We start from the raw sequence: 14,927 nt of genomic DNA on the forward strand, positions 1-14,927 counted from the left end.
ATATCCTTTTGTGCTTCCTGTGTGCTCTGACAGGAGCCGCCACACAGTTCACAGACACTGTCCTCAGGCGTTCTTCCATGGTGGGCCGCCTGCCAGTGTGCAAACTTCATTTTATTATGCCAGGCCGAAGGGCATGACAGGCCCTCATATATAAGCTAGTAGGAGAAAGTCAGCCTTTGTGCTTGTGGGCCTGACAGGGGCATTTATGGAATGGAGACGCATCATGTCTACGGCTGCCACGCCACACCAGTCTCACACTACTTTTTGTACGAGCAGCCTTGATTTCAGCAGGGAGGTCAAAGCCAGGTTCCCAGCAGCTCACCCTGACAGGGAGAAAGCCAACCGTTGCATGACCTCACCCCACGAGATTGCAGCTACTCCCCCACTCCCCATGTCTCCACAGCGTGGGTGATGATGGTGTCATGGCAAAACCAACAGATAGCAGAAACTCCTTGCATGACCCAACTGATATGTTTTGATGTGTCAACTTCTAAGGGCGGTGGATGAAAAGTGGCACACACATGTGGTTTGCAGATAAAGCAGTGATTCATGGCCTTAAATCTCCTCGCTCTTACTTTGTTTAGTTTGACATTTGACTTCTGAAAACATATCATCCAAGGGAAAATTACATGGCACCGGGCTGCAGGAACTCCACTTAAACATTATTCTTGCCCTGCACATGAAAACCATTGTCTCATATCCTCCAACACGTGTAGAGAAGTTCAGATTAAGTCATCAGTAAGATGACGTCTACTGTCTCCTGCTTAATGGGATGAGGAGATGATAGGAAGAGGGGCTAGACAGCAGAGGGGAGGTCGAGGGCATAGATGAATTAAAAAGCCCCGCAGAATGACATCAGTGGGTGCATGCATGCAAGCTACACGCACTAAATCATATACCTCTCCTGGAGTCCCTGAAAGAAATGACAACCAATAACCAGCAGGCTTTTATACAGACGGTGGGAACCAGGGGAAGGGGGGCGGCTCCTCATGTCTGAGTGTCTGGCATCCAGAGGATTGGGGAAAAGGAACAGGGGAACTAAAGCTGCTGCTGCTGCTGCTGCTGCTGCTGCCGGCGGCCCACTCGGCACAAAGCCTAAAGTTCCAATCCCAGCATGCCTGCCGGGTTGACCGGCTGGCTCGAGACACCTCTGGTGCTCACCAGACACAGACGGAGCCAGGAAGTCCGATCACGTCTGAATGAAACCTTCACCCCGGCTGCACGACCTTTTTGTTAATGATTATCATAATTACAGGCTCCAACTAGCAGCTCACCAAAAATCCTGCTGAATACTTAAGCTAACACAAAATGCTAATCTCTCTCCGGGCTTTACGTTAGCCCGTGCCTTCCTGTTCTCAGCTCATACAAAGACCACACACTCTTGGGACAGTCAGGATGTTCCACAGTCTTATTTTCTCCTCAAACTAATGGAGTATTGGGCCTGACCACAGGCATGTCATGCATGAGTTTAAGTACAAAAAAAAAAAAAGGACTGATGACTGAACAGTGGCAGCCTGCTGGGTGTCACAGGGATCACATCCCCACACAGCCAGGAAGCATCACAACCACCAGCAGCATTTCTCTCCAATGAAATGAGATTGCTATGCACTTAACAGGCTTTTATTCCCCGGGGCGCTTTAAATTCAAGGCAGATTAAGAGGTCAGAATTAAATGTCATTTTGTCAGAGCAACAAGATTAGAATTTAAGGTTCGAGTCCAAAAGGTTTCTGGTCTTTCTTTGGGTTCACCCCCCCTCCTTTTTTTTTTTTTTTTTAATAATGAAACAGCCACTCTTTTATATTGCCATTATCCGGGCTTTAGTGTAGAAGTGATGCACAACATGAATGTAATTTCTTGAATATATTCAATGACAGCGTGCTGCCTTCACGGCGTGACAGTATAAAGTCAGAAGCCCGATTTAATATCAGAAGGAAGAGACCACTCCACCGACCTATTGTGTCTTTTCTTCGCCATTGGAAACTGTAACTTCAACAGGGAAGTTGTAAATGTTGTGAAAAACCCGTCTAACACAGACTAATGAAAAGTATACTTCTGCATGCAACATATTCGTGTACAATTAGTTATGTTGAAGTGTCCAGAGGAAACATGATGGACAACTTGTCTTGGCTTTTTTTTACTTAAATCGTGCGTAAAGTTGCGTTACTTTGGTGTTGAAGAATCTCACCTGGCAGAATCAGCCAAATAAAAGTCAACAGCGTATCCGAAGTAGCTCCCGGTGGGTCCGCTGTAAACTGTCGGACTCTCCAGGTCCAGGTTGAAGCCTTCACAGACCGGCTGGGAAAAAGTGAATAACAGTCCGACGATACAAAGAACCGAGCGGGCGAGCGGAGCCACCATCCTCGGCGTCTTTACGCAAAACCGCTCCAATCCCATTCTTCTTTTTCTTCTTCCAGAATAAATTAATCCACTACAGTTTGTTCTCAAAGGTGGAAAATGTCCCGGGGTTTTTTTTTTTCTTTCTGTGTTTATTCTTTAATGCTGTGGGGTCAGCAGATGAAGGCTGAAAACGGCGGCGGATCGTGGCTAAAAGCGCATCCCTGTAAAAGTCCGTCCGGCCAGTGTCTCATTAATGCTCCGTCAGCTCCTCTGTGAGTCCTCACTCCTCTCTCTCCTGCTGTCCGTCTGCCTCTCTCTGCCTCTCTTCGGGGCCCACGCCCTCCCTGCTCACCTAATCATGACACATGGAGCAGGGAGTTCCCACAGCTGTGACAAAGTTTGGAGGAGGAGCCTGTGATTCCCTTAAAATTAAAAAAAAAAAAAAAAAACCTTTGCAGAGGGATCTTCTGATCCACTAACCCACCACAGAGTCTGTGTTTACCAATGATATGGTCACTTTTTGCACTTTCTTATCACAAAGACTAAGATTACTAACCAAAGGGACAATGGATCCAAAATTCTCCCTTTATCTGCCCTATCTCGATCTGTGGAGACTGAAGGTGGTGTTAACCAGCTGGGTGATGGGTGAAACTTCATGCAGCACACTGGTTTGCTGTTCAGTTTCCCTCTGTTGTCCACGACATGACAAACGTGTGGATGTTTATCTCCTGAGGTTTTCACTGATAGGTCAGGAATTCCGGCTGTTAGGAGGCACAGTCTGTGTGCTGTGAGCATGAAAGGTCCGATATTATATAAAGAGATGTATGAAGCACATTTATGTTATTTCACAACAACAACAATAATAATAATAACACATTTCAGGAAAAAAAAATCTGATGATGATAAAGATGATAAAAGATAAAGTCATGCTGTCAAACTTCATCCGCAGTTTGTTTTTAAAAACTGACCATGAAAACAAGATGTTGGGACTTCTGTAACTTAGAGATGTCACAAAAAAAGCTGTCACCGTCCAACGTCGCCCGTTTTGGTTTATCTGGTTTTCACGAGCGCTCACCTCAAATCCGCTATACTGTGATTTGATCATTTAGAAACAATCAGCCAATTAGAAGAGGGACCTTGAACCTCAAAACCTCTAATTGGTTCACCGACGTGAGCTGCAGAGAAAAGGCTGAGAGGAGGGATGTAAACTTTTAGGTATTGTTTGGGAACACAAATATGTCTTCTCAAGAAGATACTTATAAAATAGCCTAAACTCCAAATCTTTCAGTAATCATGAGGCTGTTGTGTGGCAGTGCTCCACTGGTGAAATAGACTTCCCAAGGAGACTTATTTGTATGTCTCTCCACTAATTATACGTTCACCACACACCCTTGGTACTAAATGTGTGATCCATATGTATTTCTATCTAATTACAGTGTTAATTCAGGCATACGATGTCCCTCGGTGCGCTTGGCTGGTGTGGGAAGATTTTGTGTTCCTGCCTCTGAGTCACACGAGACTGAGGAAAGTGGTTAGGCTGTGAAAAGCAACTACTCACTAAAATGGGACCTTTAATAAACCTATCAGGGCCGGCTGGAATTAGTGACTGTTGGTCTAGCTGATTCACTTGAAGCCTCAGGGATAGAACGCAGGGGCCAAATTTGGCTGTGCAGCAGCAGCAGCAACACGAACTCTCTGTCAAGTGCTGCTCGTATTTATAACTGGTCTGAAGCAGCCCGACGCAGGGGGCGAGGTCTGACTGTAGAGTGATGCGGGTCAGCCAGGAGGACCGAGAGGGGGGGGGGGCAGTTCACAGCTGTTGGGGGCACTTGATGGTTCAAAACCTTAATCCTGCAAGGGGTCTCGTTCTGTTTTTAGGTCCTCTGGAGGAGATTGCAGATGAATGAGAGACAGAGTTCAAGACGTGCTTGACAGGGAGACAGATTATATGTTGCCATCAGAATGACTCAAAGCCCAAACTTTCCCACTGAAGTCACGATTTGGTTTTCGGAATGAATTTCATATGCAAGCTCTGTAATGGAAAAACATTTGAGTCATATTCTTGGACGAGGTGAAAGTCTGAAGCCAGAGTCACCTACAGATAGTCCCATGACCTCATGTGTGAGGTCAGGCAGGGGGTGTGAGCAAATACTTCTGAAACAGATAATCCTGGTATCAGCTCTTTGGTGCTGCGATCCCCACATCGCCACAGGATCAGGATGACAGAACACGGATTAAATATTTCCTTCAAACGTCCACACACATCTTTATGTGTGTCATCCAGTGGCAGCCTAACCTACAATCCAGTGCGTACAAGTGTGTTAGTTTCAGCATACACTGTGCGTGAAGCCAGAGCCCGGCCCGTTGGCCAGCCGAACAGTATTTTCCAGCTCCGACCGTGATTTCCGTTGAAACGGGGGGTGTGGTTTTGACCTAATGCTTCTGCCTTGACATAATCACTCATCTGCTATGGGAACAGATCTGAAGTACAGCAAAACACTTATAGAGCATTTCAAAGCTGGTCAGCTTTTAAATATAGAACTGACACATTCTGCACTTCTGCAAGACCACAAGCATACACACATATATATATATATCTATATACATAGCTATAGATATAAATATACATATATGCACAAACAATGGAACATTTATTTGGCTATCTGGTTCTTTCTGTTGTGTTGTCTTTAGTTTGTACTGTTTAATTATTGTTCATGAAACAAAAGCAAAACAAAACAACACATACACTGACTGTTCTTGTGAGCACATTTTAAAATATATCATTAATAATGGCACCGGATTTTGTATAGAGCCTTTTTATAGCTCAAGTCTGATGAATTGCCTTTTTTTCTGATGAAGCGATGCCACTTGAGCCAGCGTTGGCAGGAAACGTGAAAAGAAAACATGCCGGGAACATAACTTCTGCATTCTTACGAGGATGAACACATGGTATAAAAAGAGGCATAATCTGTGCATCTGATGCATCTGATGCATCGGTCTGACTTCTATGTAAACTCTCTATGTCTCCAACTCTATTCAGAGAGCAATCACTAAATCTATCTGCCACTTTCAAATGATCTTTAATCCCCGAGGCACCGGCCTCCGCCCCACCCTCATCTCATTTCTCTTTGCAGCACAAACAGTGGGCTGACACTGATGGGGCTCCGTGGGGGCAGGGTGGGGAGACACGCTGATGGCTGCCATTAGGCAACTGTTAGCCTTTTAAGTCACAGAATAAACATCACTTTACCACTCGGTAACAGACGGCAAATAAAAGCCACAACAGGCAACTCGATAGGCTGGTACACACACGGGTCACCAGTCACAACAATCAGGTGGATGTAACTTCTGTTTGTTCCTCGAAGCCGTTTTCCAATTTCCTTTCACGTGGTACGGAAGTTGGGAATCATTTAGCTGAGAGTGGAAAATGTGGGGATGTTGTGGAAAACAGCAGCTCTGAATTTATGTTTGTCTTTGGAAAGAATGGGCGCCTGTTGTTCAGATTCAAACGTCCTCTTGATCTAAATCCTGTCTGAAACCTGCCATGGAATACCCTTCAAACACACAGCGAACTTTCCTTCCTTCCTCCCTCTTCCCCCCTCTGTCGCTCCAAAACTGTAGAAATGCTGTGATACACATCTTATGGACAGGAAATTCCTCCAATGTAAAAGCCAGCCTGGGCTTCCTGTTTCACCAGGTTTCCTTCTCTTTGTGCTTCTGTTTCGTTCACACACAAAGACGCACGATGCCTGTGTGCACAAAGTCCTTTCTGCCCCCGATCATCTGTTTTCACTGTGTACATGGAAGACGGGGGACGAGGTGTCACTGATCGCTCCAGCCAGTCTGAGACATTGCTGGATGACAGATTTGTCATGAAGGGGGCGGAAGTCCCGAGCCTGCTTGTGTTGCTGAGCGGACCGTCCATTGTTTTCAACACAAGCTCTTAGCAACGTGGTGGCCGAATGAATCATATGATCGTTTTAGACGAGGAAATAATCCCTGAGGCTCCTTACAAGGCAAACATCACCCACACTTTTGCATTATGGTTTCCTCTTGTGAGCTTTTACTGTCAATCCAGACAAATTGAGACAACGTGTGCGGTGAGCACGATGATCTAAACAGTGTCCATTGTTTAGTTGCATTGTTAAAACGGCCACAAAATGCCTGAAAACAAGCAATTTCATTTTTATGTACATTTGCTAATCAGTCTGAGGGAGCCTGGCAGTAAAGCAGCAGTAAGTGAGCAGCTGTGGAGGAAGAGGACGACCCCCCCCAGTACTTGTTCCATCCGCCCCATTCTATAGCCCATAACACTCATAAGTGTCCCCAAACAGCAACTCCACTTACAGCCAGCAATGTGTTCCAGCAGTGTTTAGTCTCAGTCTTACATCATTCAGCTGTTTGCTTAGAAACGCAAATTTTAGAGAGGCAACATAAAACACTTGACATCATTTAATCTGAGGTCGTCGTGGCAGAGTAACCAGACCGACAAAGCAAGGAACGATACAGGCACAGAAAAACGTGGCACAAGGTGAACTTGTTAAAAAAGACACCTCCATACTCGTAAAAACAGCGAAGCATAGAGCTGCTGGCGCTCTGAGCTGGATCACTCGACGCAATAAACAATAAATAAACTGCAGAGGGTCCCAATCCAAAAGCAGGTCAACTAAGAAACAACAACTTTTGAACAGGAATGCTGGAGTTGAAAGATGACATTGAATGAGACGTGTGCACAGCCAGTCGTCCAGTTTCACATTCAGGTCCTGTGTTCAGGGTGTCGTGTTTTATTTGGATGGCCTATTTGTCTCCCAGAGTAATGATGTGCCCCGCTGACCCCCCTCCCGGGTTATACCATTGAGGTGGGTGCGTGCAGCGGGGCCGCCGCAAGGCCTCAGAGAGAAGGAATGTGGCCGTAAAAAAAGTTGTGTATAAGGGGGTACAGCTGGAGAGGGCAGTGAATCAGTGTGATCGCCGGAGAGCCTCGGGTTATTGTTTCACACATAAATATACACACACAACGCACACGCGCAGCCATTCACACATTCCCTCCAATTTGCTGCTGTTGCGTTCCCACACCCACTCCCCCTTGGCCAAACATGCTCGACACAATGCATATAAAAACAGTTGCACCCGGCTTCCCATGGCAAGAGCAGACCGCACGGCAATGTTAATACAGCTAAGAACAGAATACTGTGTCTTGTTTTATTCACCGACATCAACATAAACATTTCCTTTTTTATATTTTTTCCAGCAGGATGTTGTTACTGTTGGTGCACAAACAGCTCTGCGGGGATTCAGCCGCAGCCTCTTTAGGCAAAGTCTGTTTGTATTAGTTGTGCGACTGAAAGGGCTTCAAAAAGCACTTTAGCTCCTCAAGTTGTGCTGTGACTTGGAAAATCTCACAATAATGACAACAGTAGACACAACACTATTACAGTGGCTTTGAACACTATCTGCTGATTGGCTGCATTTCCTCCGGAGGCCGATCACACAAATCAACACTTTCCATAATGCGCTCTGTGTCTGTTTGTGGTAACACTGGTAGGCAGACAAGCTTTTCTGGAGTGCAGTCATTCGATTTCACGAAGTGTCACCGACATCAATATTATGAGTACCTCTTTATTATACCTCTTCCTCCCTGCAGGCTTGACATTTCTCACTTTTTCATGACGGCGCTCAGCGCAGGATGCTCCAAAGCAGCCGGATATTAAGAAGACTGAGAGTCTCCTTGGAACTCGCGCTTTGACCTCACTGCCCACATGCTAACATGCTAACATGCTAACATGTTCACCATACTGTGTCCGCCTCTTAGCATTCTAATATGTGCTAATTATCACCAGAGTCGCAGTACAGCTGCGGCTAACGTAATATTTGGACTTGATGATATGGCTGTGTGGAAATGAATGGATGATTCAGCTACATCTGGTCTATTATCGCAGGACAACATTTTGTGTCAGCATGTTGTGATACTTTATTCAGACGTAAGGACAGTCAGACTGACAACCCCGACACTTGTAGAACATAAATTGTGACTTCTGGTAGTCACTATTATTCCCACTATCTCTTATCTGACTGCTTCCTGAGCTATTGTGTGTGATGTCCTGTCCAGACTTTCCTCAGCCAGGACTGATGAACAACATGGGTCTTTAATTATATGGAGGTTTCAAAAGAATGTACCAAACTTCAGCTGTGTCGCCTTCTGTAAACATCAGGGAACAATGTTTGGGATGGTGAGTCACAATGCCCACTAAAAAGCTGCAGCCCCCCCACGACTCCCCTGAATCTGTCCTGCTCCTCCTTATAAGTCAATGTTGATATTAATGCTGTCCAGACCACCGAGGTGTCACACACACTTAGACAACCTTATATAGAAGCCATCCGAGGTTTATAATCAGTGCATTAGTTGTGTCAGCCGGTGTGAACCAACATGCAGAGGTTATTCTGTCATCTCACTAATGTAGAAGTCAAAGACAGGTCACATCCGGGGGGGGTGGAGGGGGGGTAAAGCTCTGTAGCAGTGGCTCGCTCCCATCCCTCATATGACTGAGGATCCCACACAGTGCAGGCGCAGGATGAGCAGCTCACGGAAATTATCGGCACGTTAATACCGTTTTTCTGGTGGAGGTATGTTGATGAAGGCTCTACGGGAGACTTGGCACATAGCGTGTCCCCCGTCTGAATAGGACCGCATTCCAAACAAACCAAAGAGACACAAACAAACACTGCAGACGGGAAGCAAAGTGTCCTCTGCAATGAAAGGCTACAAGGTCAGCAGCATTATTGTAGTTCATCTGGAGGCTTTTTTCCTCCACTTGAAATCTGATTCATTCCCAAAAGTTCAAGCACACAAATCTCCACCTGTTCTGAGTTTATTTGTCCAATGGCACAATATGGTCCTTTAAATATTTAAGCCGTATATCGTGAGCTGCAGATAATGGTACGACATGAACATGTAGTTTAAATGTCATCATTGAAATACAAGCCATTGCTGGTAGGAAAAAGCAATCCATGCAGGTATTTTTATTGCTGCTTGGTCCAACTCTGGGACATCTCCACGGAAAATCTTTTTTGTGGGCTCTTTCTTTTTTCTTTTTCTTTTTTTGCTTTGGGACAGTCATTAATTCAGAGTCTGCTAAAGCTCATATGGCTCCTCTCCTACCTGTAAGGAATCTACTGTATCATTCTAACAGCCTGATCGGGACTAAAAATAGCTCATGCAGCTTGCCTTTTATTTGGTTTTGTCAAGGAAAGTTTATATAAAAGCCTCCTCCAAAGCACAAAGGTGGGTCCTAATCCTCTCTGTGTAACCTTGATTTCTGGATATCCCGTTCATTGAATGGGCCTTGTGTGTTTTATCAGTGAACGCAGGTTGCATTGTCACCAGAATGCCATTTTGCTCTGCAGCCAAATAATAAACCGTCTTCCTGTTTTTTGGGTGGAGGGATCTTGTGCTTTGTTGTTGCAGATAAAAAACTTTCCTCAAAGGAAAAGAGACTGATTTCACAGTTTATTTTGCATCGCAAACAGTTGAAAGAAATGTGTTGACGTCTCCGACGCGACCGATCAGCAGCCTTAATGCACACAACATTTTTCTTGGTTCTGCTGTAATTACATCAAATGCATTAAAGCCAGGATGGCCAAAATGCACGTTCCTTAGCAGACATGACAAACAGAAGTGCTAATGTGATATTACACATTAGAAAAGCTGACTGAGGGACCACCTACATAATGGAGCAGCAGTGGTGAGTCTCCTGCGGTGGAAATAACAAAATATCATTATTTTTGAACAACAGAGCTTCTTCTCCTGTTTAATTAAAAACAAATTCTCAATACTGGAACACCAAGATGGAAAATCTTGCCAGTGGTGAACTTCCCATAAAACTAGTACAGGAAGTCTGTATCATTATATTTAGAAGTACACAAAAAGAGACTGTGATGAGCCAAAAAACAGAAACTATCAGGGATCTTAGTTTGTTCATCCTTCTCTTGGTGCCTGGTCAGCATCGCACGCTATCCTGAAGTCCATCAAAGGACCAGCTGTGATGCTTCTGATAAGTAAGTGTCCTTCCTTTTGAGTTTTTCCGGGCATGTTGAACTGGAGGAAGACCCCGGGGTGGACCCAAAACTCTCAGGAGAGACTGTATATCACATCCGGAAACATTTCAGGAACCCGCAGGAGGAGCTGGAAAAACACTGCCAGAGAGAAGGATGTCTGAAATACCCTGTTCAGCCTGCTCGCACCATGAACTGACCTGGATGGATGGAAGGATGGATGGAGGGACTCTGTGTCCCACTTTCTACAAAAAAACAACAAAGTTGACATTTATTTGCTTTTAACGCTTTTAACGCTTTTAACGAGGTAAGCAGACTGAGTGACTCGCTCAGTCAGGTCAAGGTGTTTGTTTTCATTCACACTCATGAACTTCCAGCTTCTAAGACTCATTTGGGAACTGACGGCAGTGCTGATTCATCTCTACCACCTGGAGACTAAATGTCTCACTCCAAGAAGGAACTGACCATTCATGGTAAGACATCTGTCATACGAAGTCTGCGGAGCATAAACACCAACACCTAATGTTTGTGCTGATATGCTGATTCATGCTCCGTAATGAATTCCCCTCGGAGAGTCTGTGCTGCCGATTGCCTTGTGACTCAAATCCTCTTCCAACTGTGATTCTAAATAAGGCATTGCTCTTCTCAGCAGCCATTTATCAGTGCATTTCCCCTTCCGTGGTAGTCAGTGTCCCTCCTTATGACCTGGCATACGGCGCAGGCAGAGAGAGGTCTGAAGGGGGCCTCTGTGCTCACTCACTTGGGTGTCTCGCACATGATCAGCGTGGAGTTTCTCCAGGCAGAGGGAGAGAAAAGACAGTAGCAAAATGTGATGCCAAGGCCTGGAGAGGAGAGGAGAGGAGAGAGTAACGAAAGGTCCGGTGGTCTCCACAAAACATCTGATTCACCAAATGATGATTATGAATCATCTGATCTGGCGTCCCAATGTCCCAAATTACCTAAGTGCTCCGATTCTTCCCACTCTGTTCCCATTTCAGACACAGTAGAGAAAACACACTATTACGCCATACTCAACTTTGTACGTCTTTGTTTATCTTCTACCACGGAGCTGGCCGCATGTCAGCGGGTTCGGAGTTGAAGCCGGGCAGTTTATCTGCACATGCATGTGGCTTCAGTTAGGTGCTTTATCTGTTAAGTCAGATCAATAAGATGTCAAGTAGCGGAGTATTTTCTCACATTTACAGCGAGCTTAGTTTTAAAGAGGTATCTCAGTAAAGTGCTGTGCTGGCTGCCCTCCTATCAGTCTTTCATTTTGCCAGTTTATGGAGAAATCTCAGAGACAAATAGAGAGTTAAACGGTCCCATCTCAGGCTGCCTCTGAAGATGAATAATGGTTAAAAGTTTATCTACTCAGCTCTTGCTTTCTTTTTATATTTTGCCTCCTTCCCACCTCCTCTCCTCCATCACTACTCCGGAGGTTCCCTCTGGAGCTGAGCAGTGAAAGCCGCTCTTCTCGTGCGCCGGTCGTCTGGTTTCTATTAGTGATTTGGCGCAGGCCTCTGCATGGATTCTGCCTAGGTACAGGAGCTGTTCTAGCAGAAATTTCCCCTTCTTTTTTTTTTTTTTTTACAACATACATTCACCCCCCCTCCACCCCCAAATCCTCCAGTCTGACTCACGCACATATTCAGCATATATATAAAACATGTAAATTCACAGCTGCCCCCCCAGCTATCCCACCTCTGCAACTCAGGGACATGGACAGCCCGGAACATTTGAGTCTCCCAGTTAACTTGTGTGTGTTAACATGTTGGTTTCCATGAGTAACAAGGAGGGGTGACTTCCCCGAGGAGCTGCTGTCAGGGGCGCGTCCATGCTGTTGCACAGACAGACCTCATTTCATCAGGATCTGGTCAAACAAACAGCCGCCCAGAACTCAGATTACTCTTGGAAGAAATAATGCGTTGTCTTGTAATACCCCATGTGATGTGGCCGGTAATAACCTCCGCTTGGGTGGAAGAGAGGAAGAAAAAAATTACAGCACTGATGCGATGGGAGGATCAGATGATTTATTTATTTATTTTTTGCAACATTACATCGCCATTTCCAAAGCAGAAGATATTCAAATTATCATGCTTTCATTACAGGCAGCTTTAGTTTAAGCTATTACAACATGAATGAAACTTACAGGATATCACTTACTTGTTTTAATTTGTTAAAACAAAGTAAGCTACATTTTAGGTTGTGAAACAAGCATATGCTTCTCCTAGTACTTCTTTTTTGGCTCATAAACACAATGAAAAAATTTATTAAATGTTCGGGAATAGAACTGAATGAAATGGACAACATGTGCAGTTTGTTTTGTGTGTGTGTATATATATATATATATGCCACCGTCAGAGTCTTAAAATCAGCTCTCACATACTTTACTGTGACGACTCCTTTATCCATATGGGCCATAAAAAGTTCTCTTCATGAGATGTCAAATCATTCTTTGGAAAAACAGTATATTCTGAAGTTAATCTAATAAATGAACCCTGAAAGGATCCAAGAGCTATTTGTTACATTTACAAAGGAAACTTTGTACTTATACTTATTTTAATTGTGGAGCCTGGACTAACCACGGGTGAACTTCTGAACTTGTTTTTGTCCCCCAAAGCACTGAAGATCTTTGGATATAATATTGGACTTCCGAGTTTTACAGGTTGCGCTGTAAGAATCATTCGGAATCATTTTAGCAGAAGGTGACATATCCTGGTTTTCAGTTATTCAGCTGAGTCAAGTCCAAATATCTGGATCCTACGTTTCCCAGAACTGCCCGCTGCCGCCCACGCCTTTCAAAGTGCCTCAGTTCATAACTCAGGGCTTCCGGTGAAGATTAGCTGTCTCCTAATCTAAATGAAGGTAATTTTGGTGACGTCACCAGGGTTGTTTTTAAACCCGACTTCATCGTACAACTTTTCAGAGACAGAGCGGTCCTGTCTCTGATCAGTAAACTGCTTTCACGTATAATCTGATGCTACAAATCCCTTTTTTCATCAAAGGCTGGTGGTCTGTAGGGTCAGCACCTTCCTGGGTGATCTGGAGCTTTGATTTTCTTACGTTGCTCAGGAGTGACTTCATCCTGCCTATACTGTATGTTCCTGCGCCTGCTGCAATAATTGCTTCCATGTCTCTCAGTTGCGGTGCAGGCCATGCTGATGATGTTAGCGGGAGGTGGAGAGAGGAGGTTTTCTTGGATGAGCAGCAGAGAGCAGCTGGGTGGGGTCATTTACTGGCTTCGTAGAGCTCTTTCACTCAGCTGAGAGTCCTGCACATTGATGACACAGCTCTGGAGATCTCTGTGTGCGTGCCGGATGACTAAGGCTTTCCTTCACTCACAACGTGCTCTTTCCATTCCTGCCCTATGTGGCGTCCTGACGTCTTGAACCGCGGCCTCCTACAGCTGATTGAAGTCACCACACGCTTGAGCGGAGAAGAAAAGTGCGTGTAAAACCTTTCTGAGCTGTGTAAAAGGCCCTCAGATGAGAAATGGAGATGTAATGATTTGAAACATGTGAAAAGATCTTACATTCAGTCAGAAAGATTCTTTTTGATCTCTTCAGCTGGAATTTTTTTTTTTTTTAAACCTATCATCACAACCTTGTCTGACCTTCCCTCAGACAGACAGTCTGAGCCAGTCAGTCTTTATGCACGAGTCCAGACTCTGCACAGGTGTGTGGGTGCTCCCCACCCCGGCAGCAGGTGGTGTCATCTGGCTGCTCTGACCTCGGTCAGCCAGCTGTTCCCATCCAAAGATCCCCTTTGATAAGAGCAGATTTAAGGTTATATCAGGACTAGCGTGTGCATTTTCCCCAGACAGCAGCAAATAAAAGTCACCGACGGCTGAAATAATTATCTGATACCAGGCTTAGATTACAGAAAGTCAACTTTAAAACGCTGTGGCAGCAGCTTCATAAGAACAATAACCAAGTGTTCCCCACTCCTGAGATCTGTGGAGTCTTTATTCGCCACATTGCCACAAATCTGATGGTGGTCTGCACTTTCTTTGCTGTCAGATCATTTGTTAATAACACAATTGAAGGCTTTGTTAAAGGGGGTGAAACAGCCCCACAGATGAGGAAGAGCTTCAGTCTGTGACTCCGCTCATACTCACTTCCCCGTCTGGGGGTCAAGATGTTGTTCACTGGGGAGTCTCAGCTGAGTCGCACACGTCAGTGATTTTTTTTTTTTTACAAACAAACCGCGGTTTTACAGGAACATACAAGCCATAACTATTTCCTTCACCGCACACCTCAAGGGGTGTGCTGACTATTTCTGCGGTCGCCCTTCGAGCAGACTCGACAGGGTCAGTAACTATGGTTCAAATTCTCATTTGTTTTCTGGCAGTAATCAGTAACGTGCATTTTATTTTATTTTTTTTTAGAGAAGAAATTGTTCAACTATTGGCAGCTTCGTGCTACATATGCTTGTCACTGTATTGTCGTGAATACAGTTATTTCAAAGCTAAATGTTGGTCGTGGGTTATTTCAGCATAAATGCAGGAAACAGCTCCTGCACCAGAATATGTGTTAGAT

The 14,927-nt window shown here is 44.9% G+C and overlaps 1 protein-coding gene across 1 annotated transcript in view; it reads right to left on the reverse strand.

The window, feature by feature from the left end:
- Positions 1 to 2,642, reverse strand: part of itga5 (integrin, alpha 5 (fibronectin receptor, alpha polypeptide)) — a 32,441-nt gene extending 29,799 nt beyond the window's left edge. Inside the window, exon 1 of the mRNA XM_029506660.1 lies at positions 2,186 to 2,642. Coding sequence (XP_029362520.1) covers positions 2,186 to 2,394 — 209 coding nt within the window. The 5' untranslated portion in view covers positions 2,395 to 2,642. The remainder of the gene's footprint in view (positions 1 to 2,185) is intronic.
- Positions 2,643 to 14,927: the final 12,285 nt, after the last annotated feature.

The sequence above is a fragment of the Echeneis naucrates genome, chromosome 7, assembly GCF_900963305.1.
Source record: "Echeneis naucrates chromosome 7, fEcheNa1.1, whole genome shotgun sequence".
Lineage (NCBI taxonomy): Eukaryota > Metazoa > Chordata > Actinopteri > Carangiformes > Echeneidae > Echeneis > Echeneis naucrates.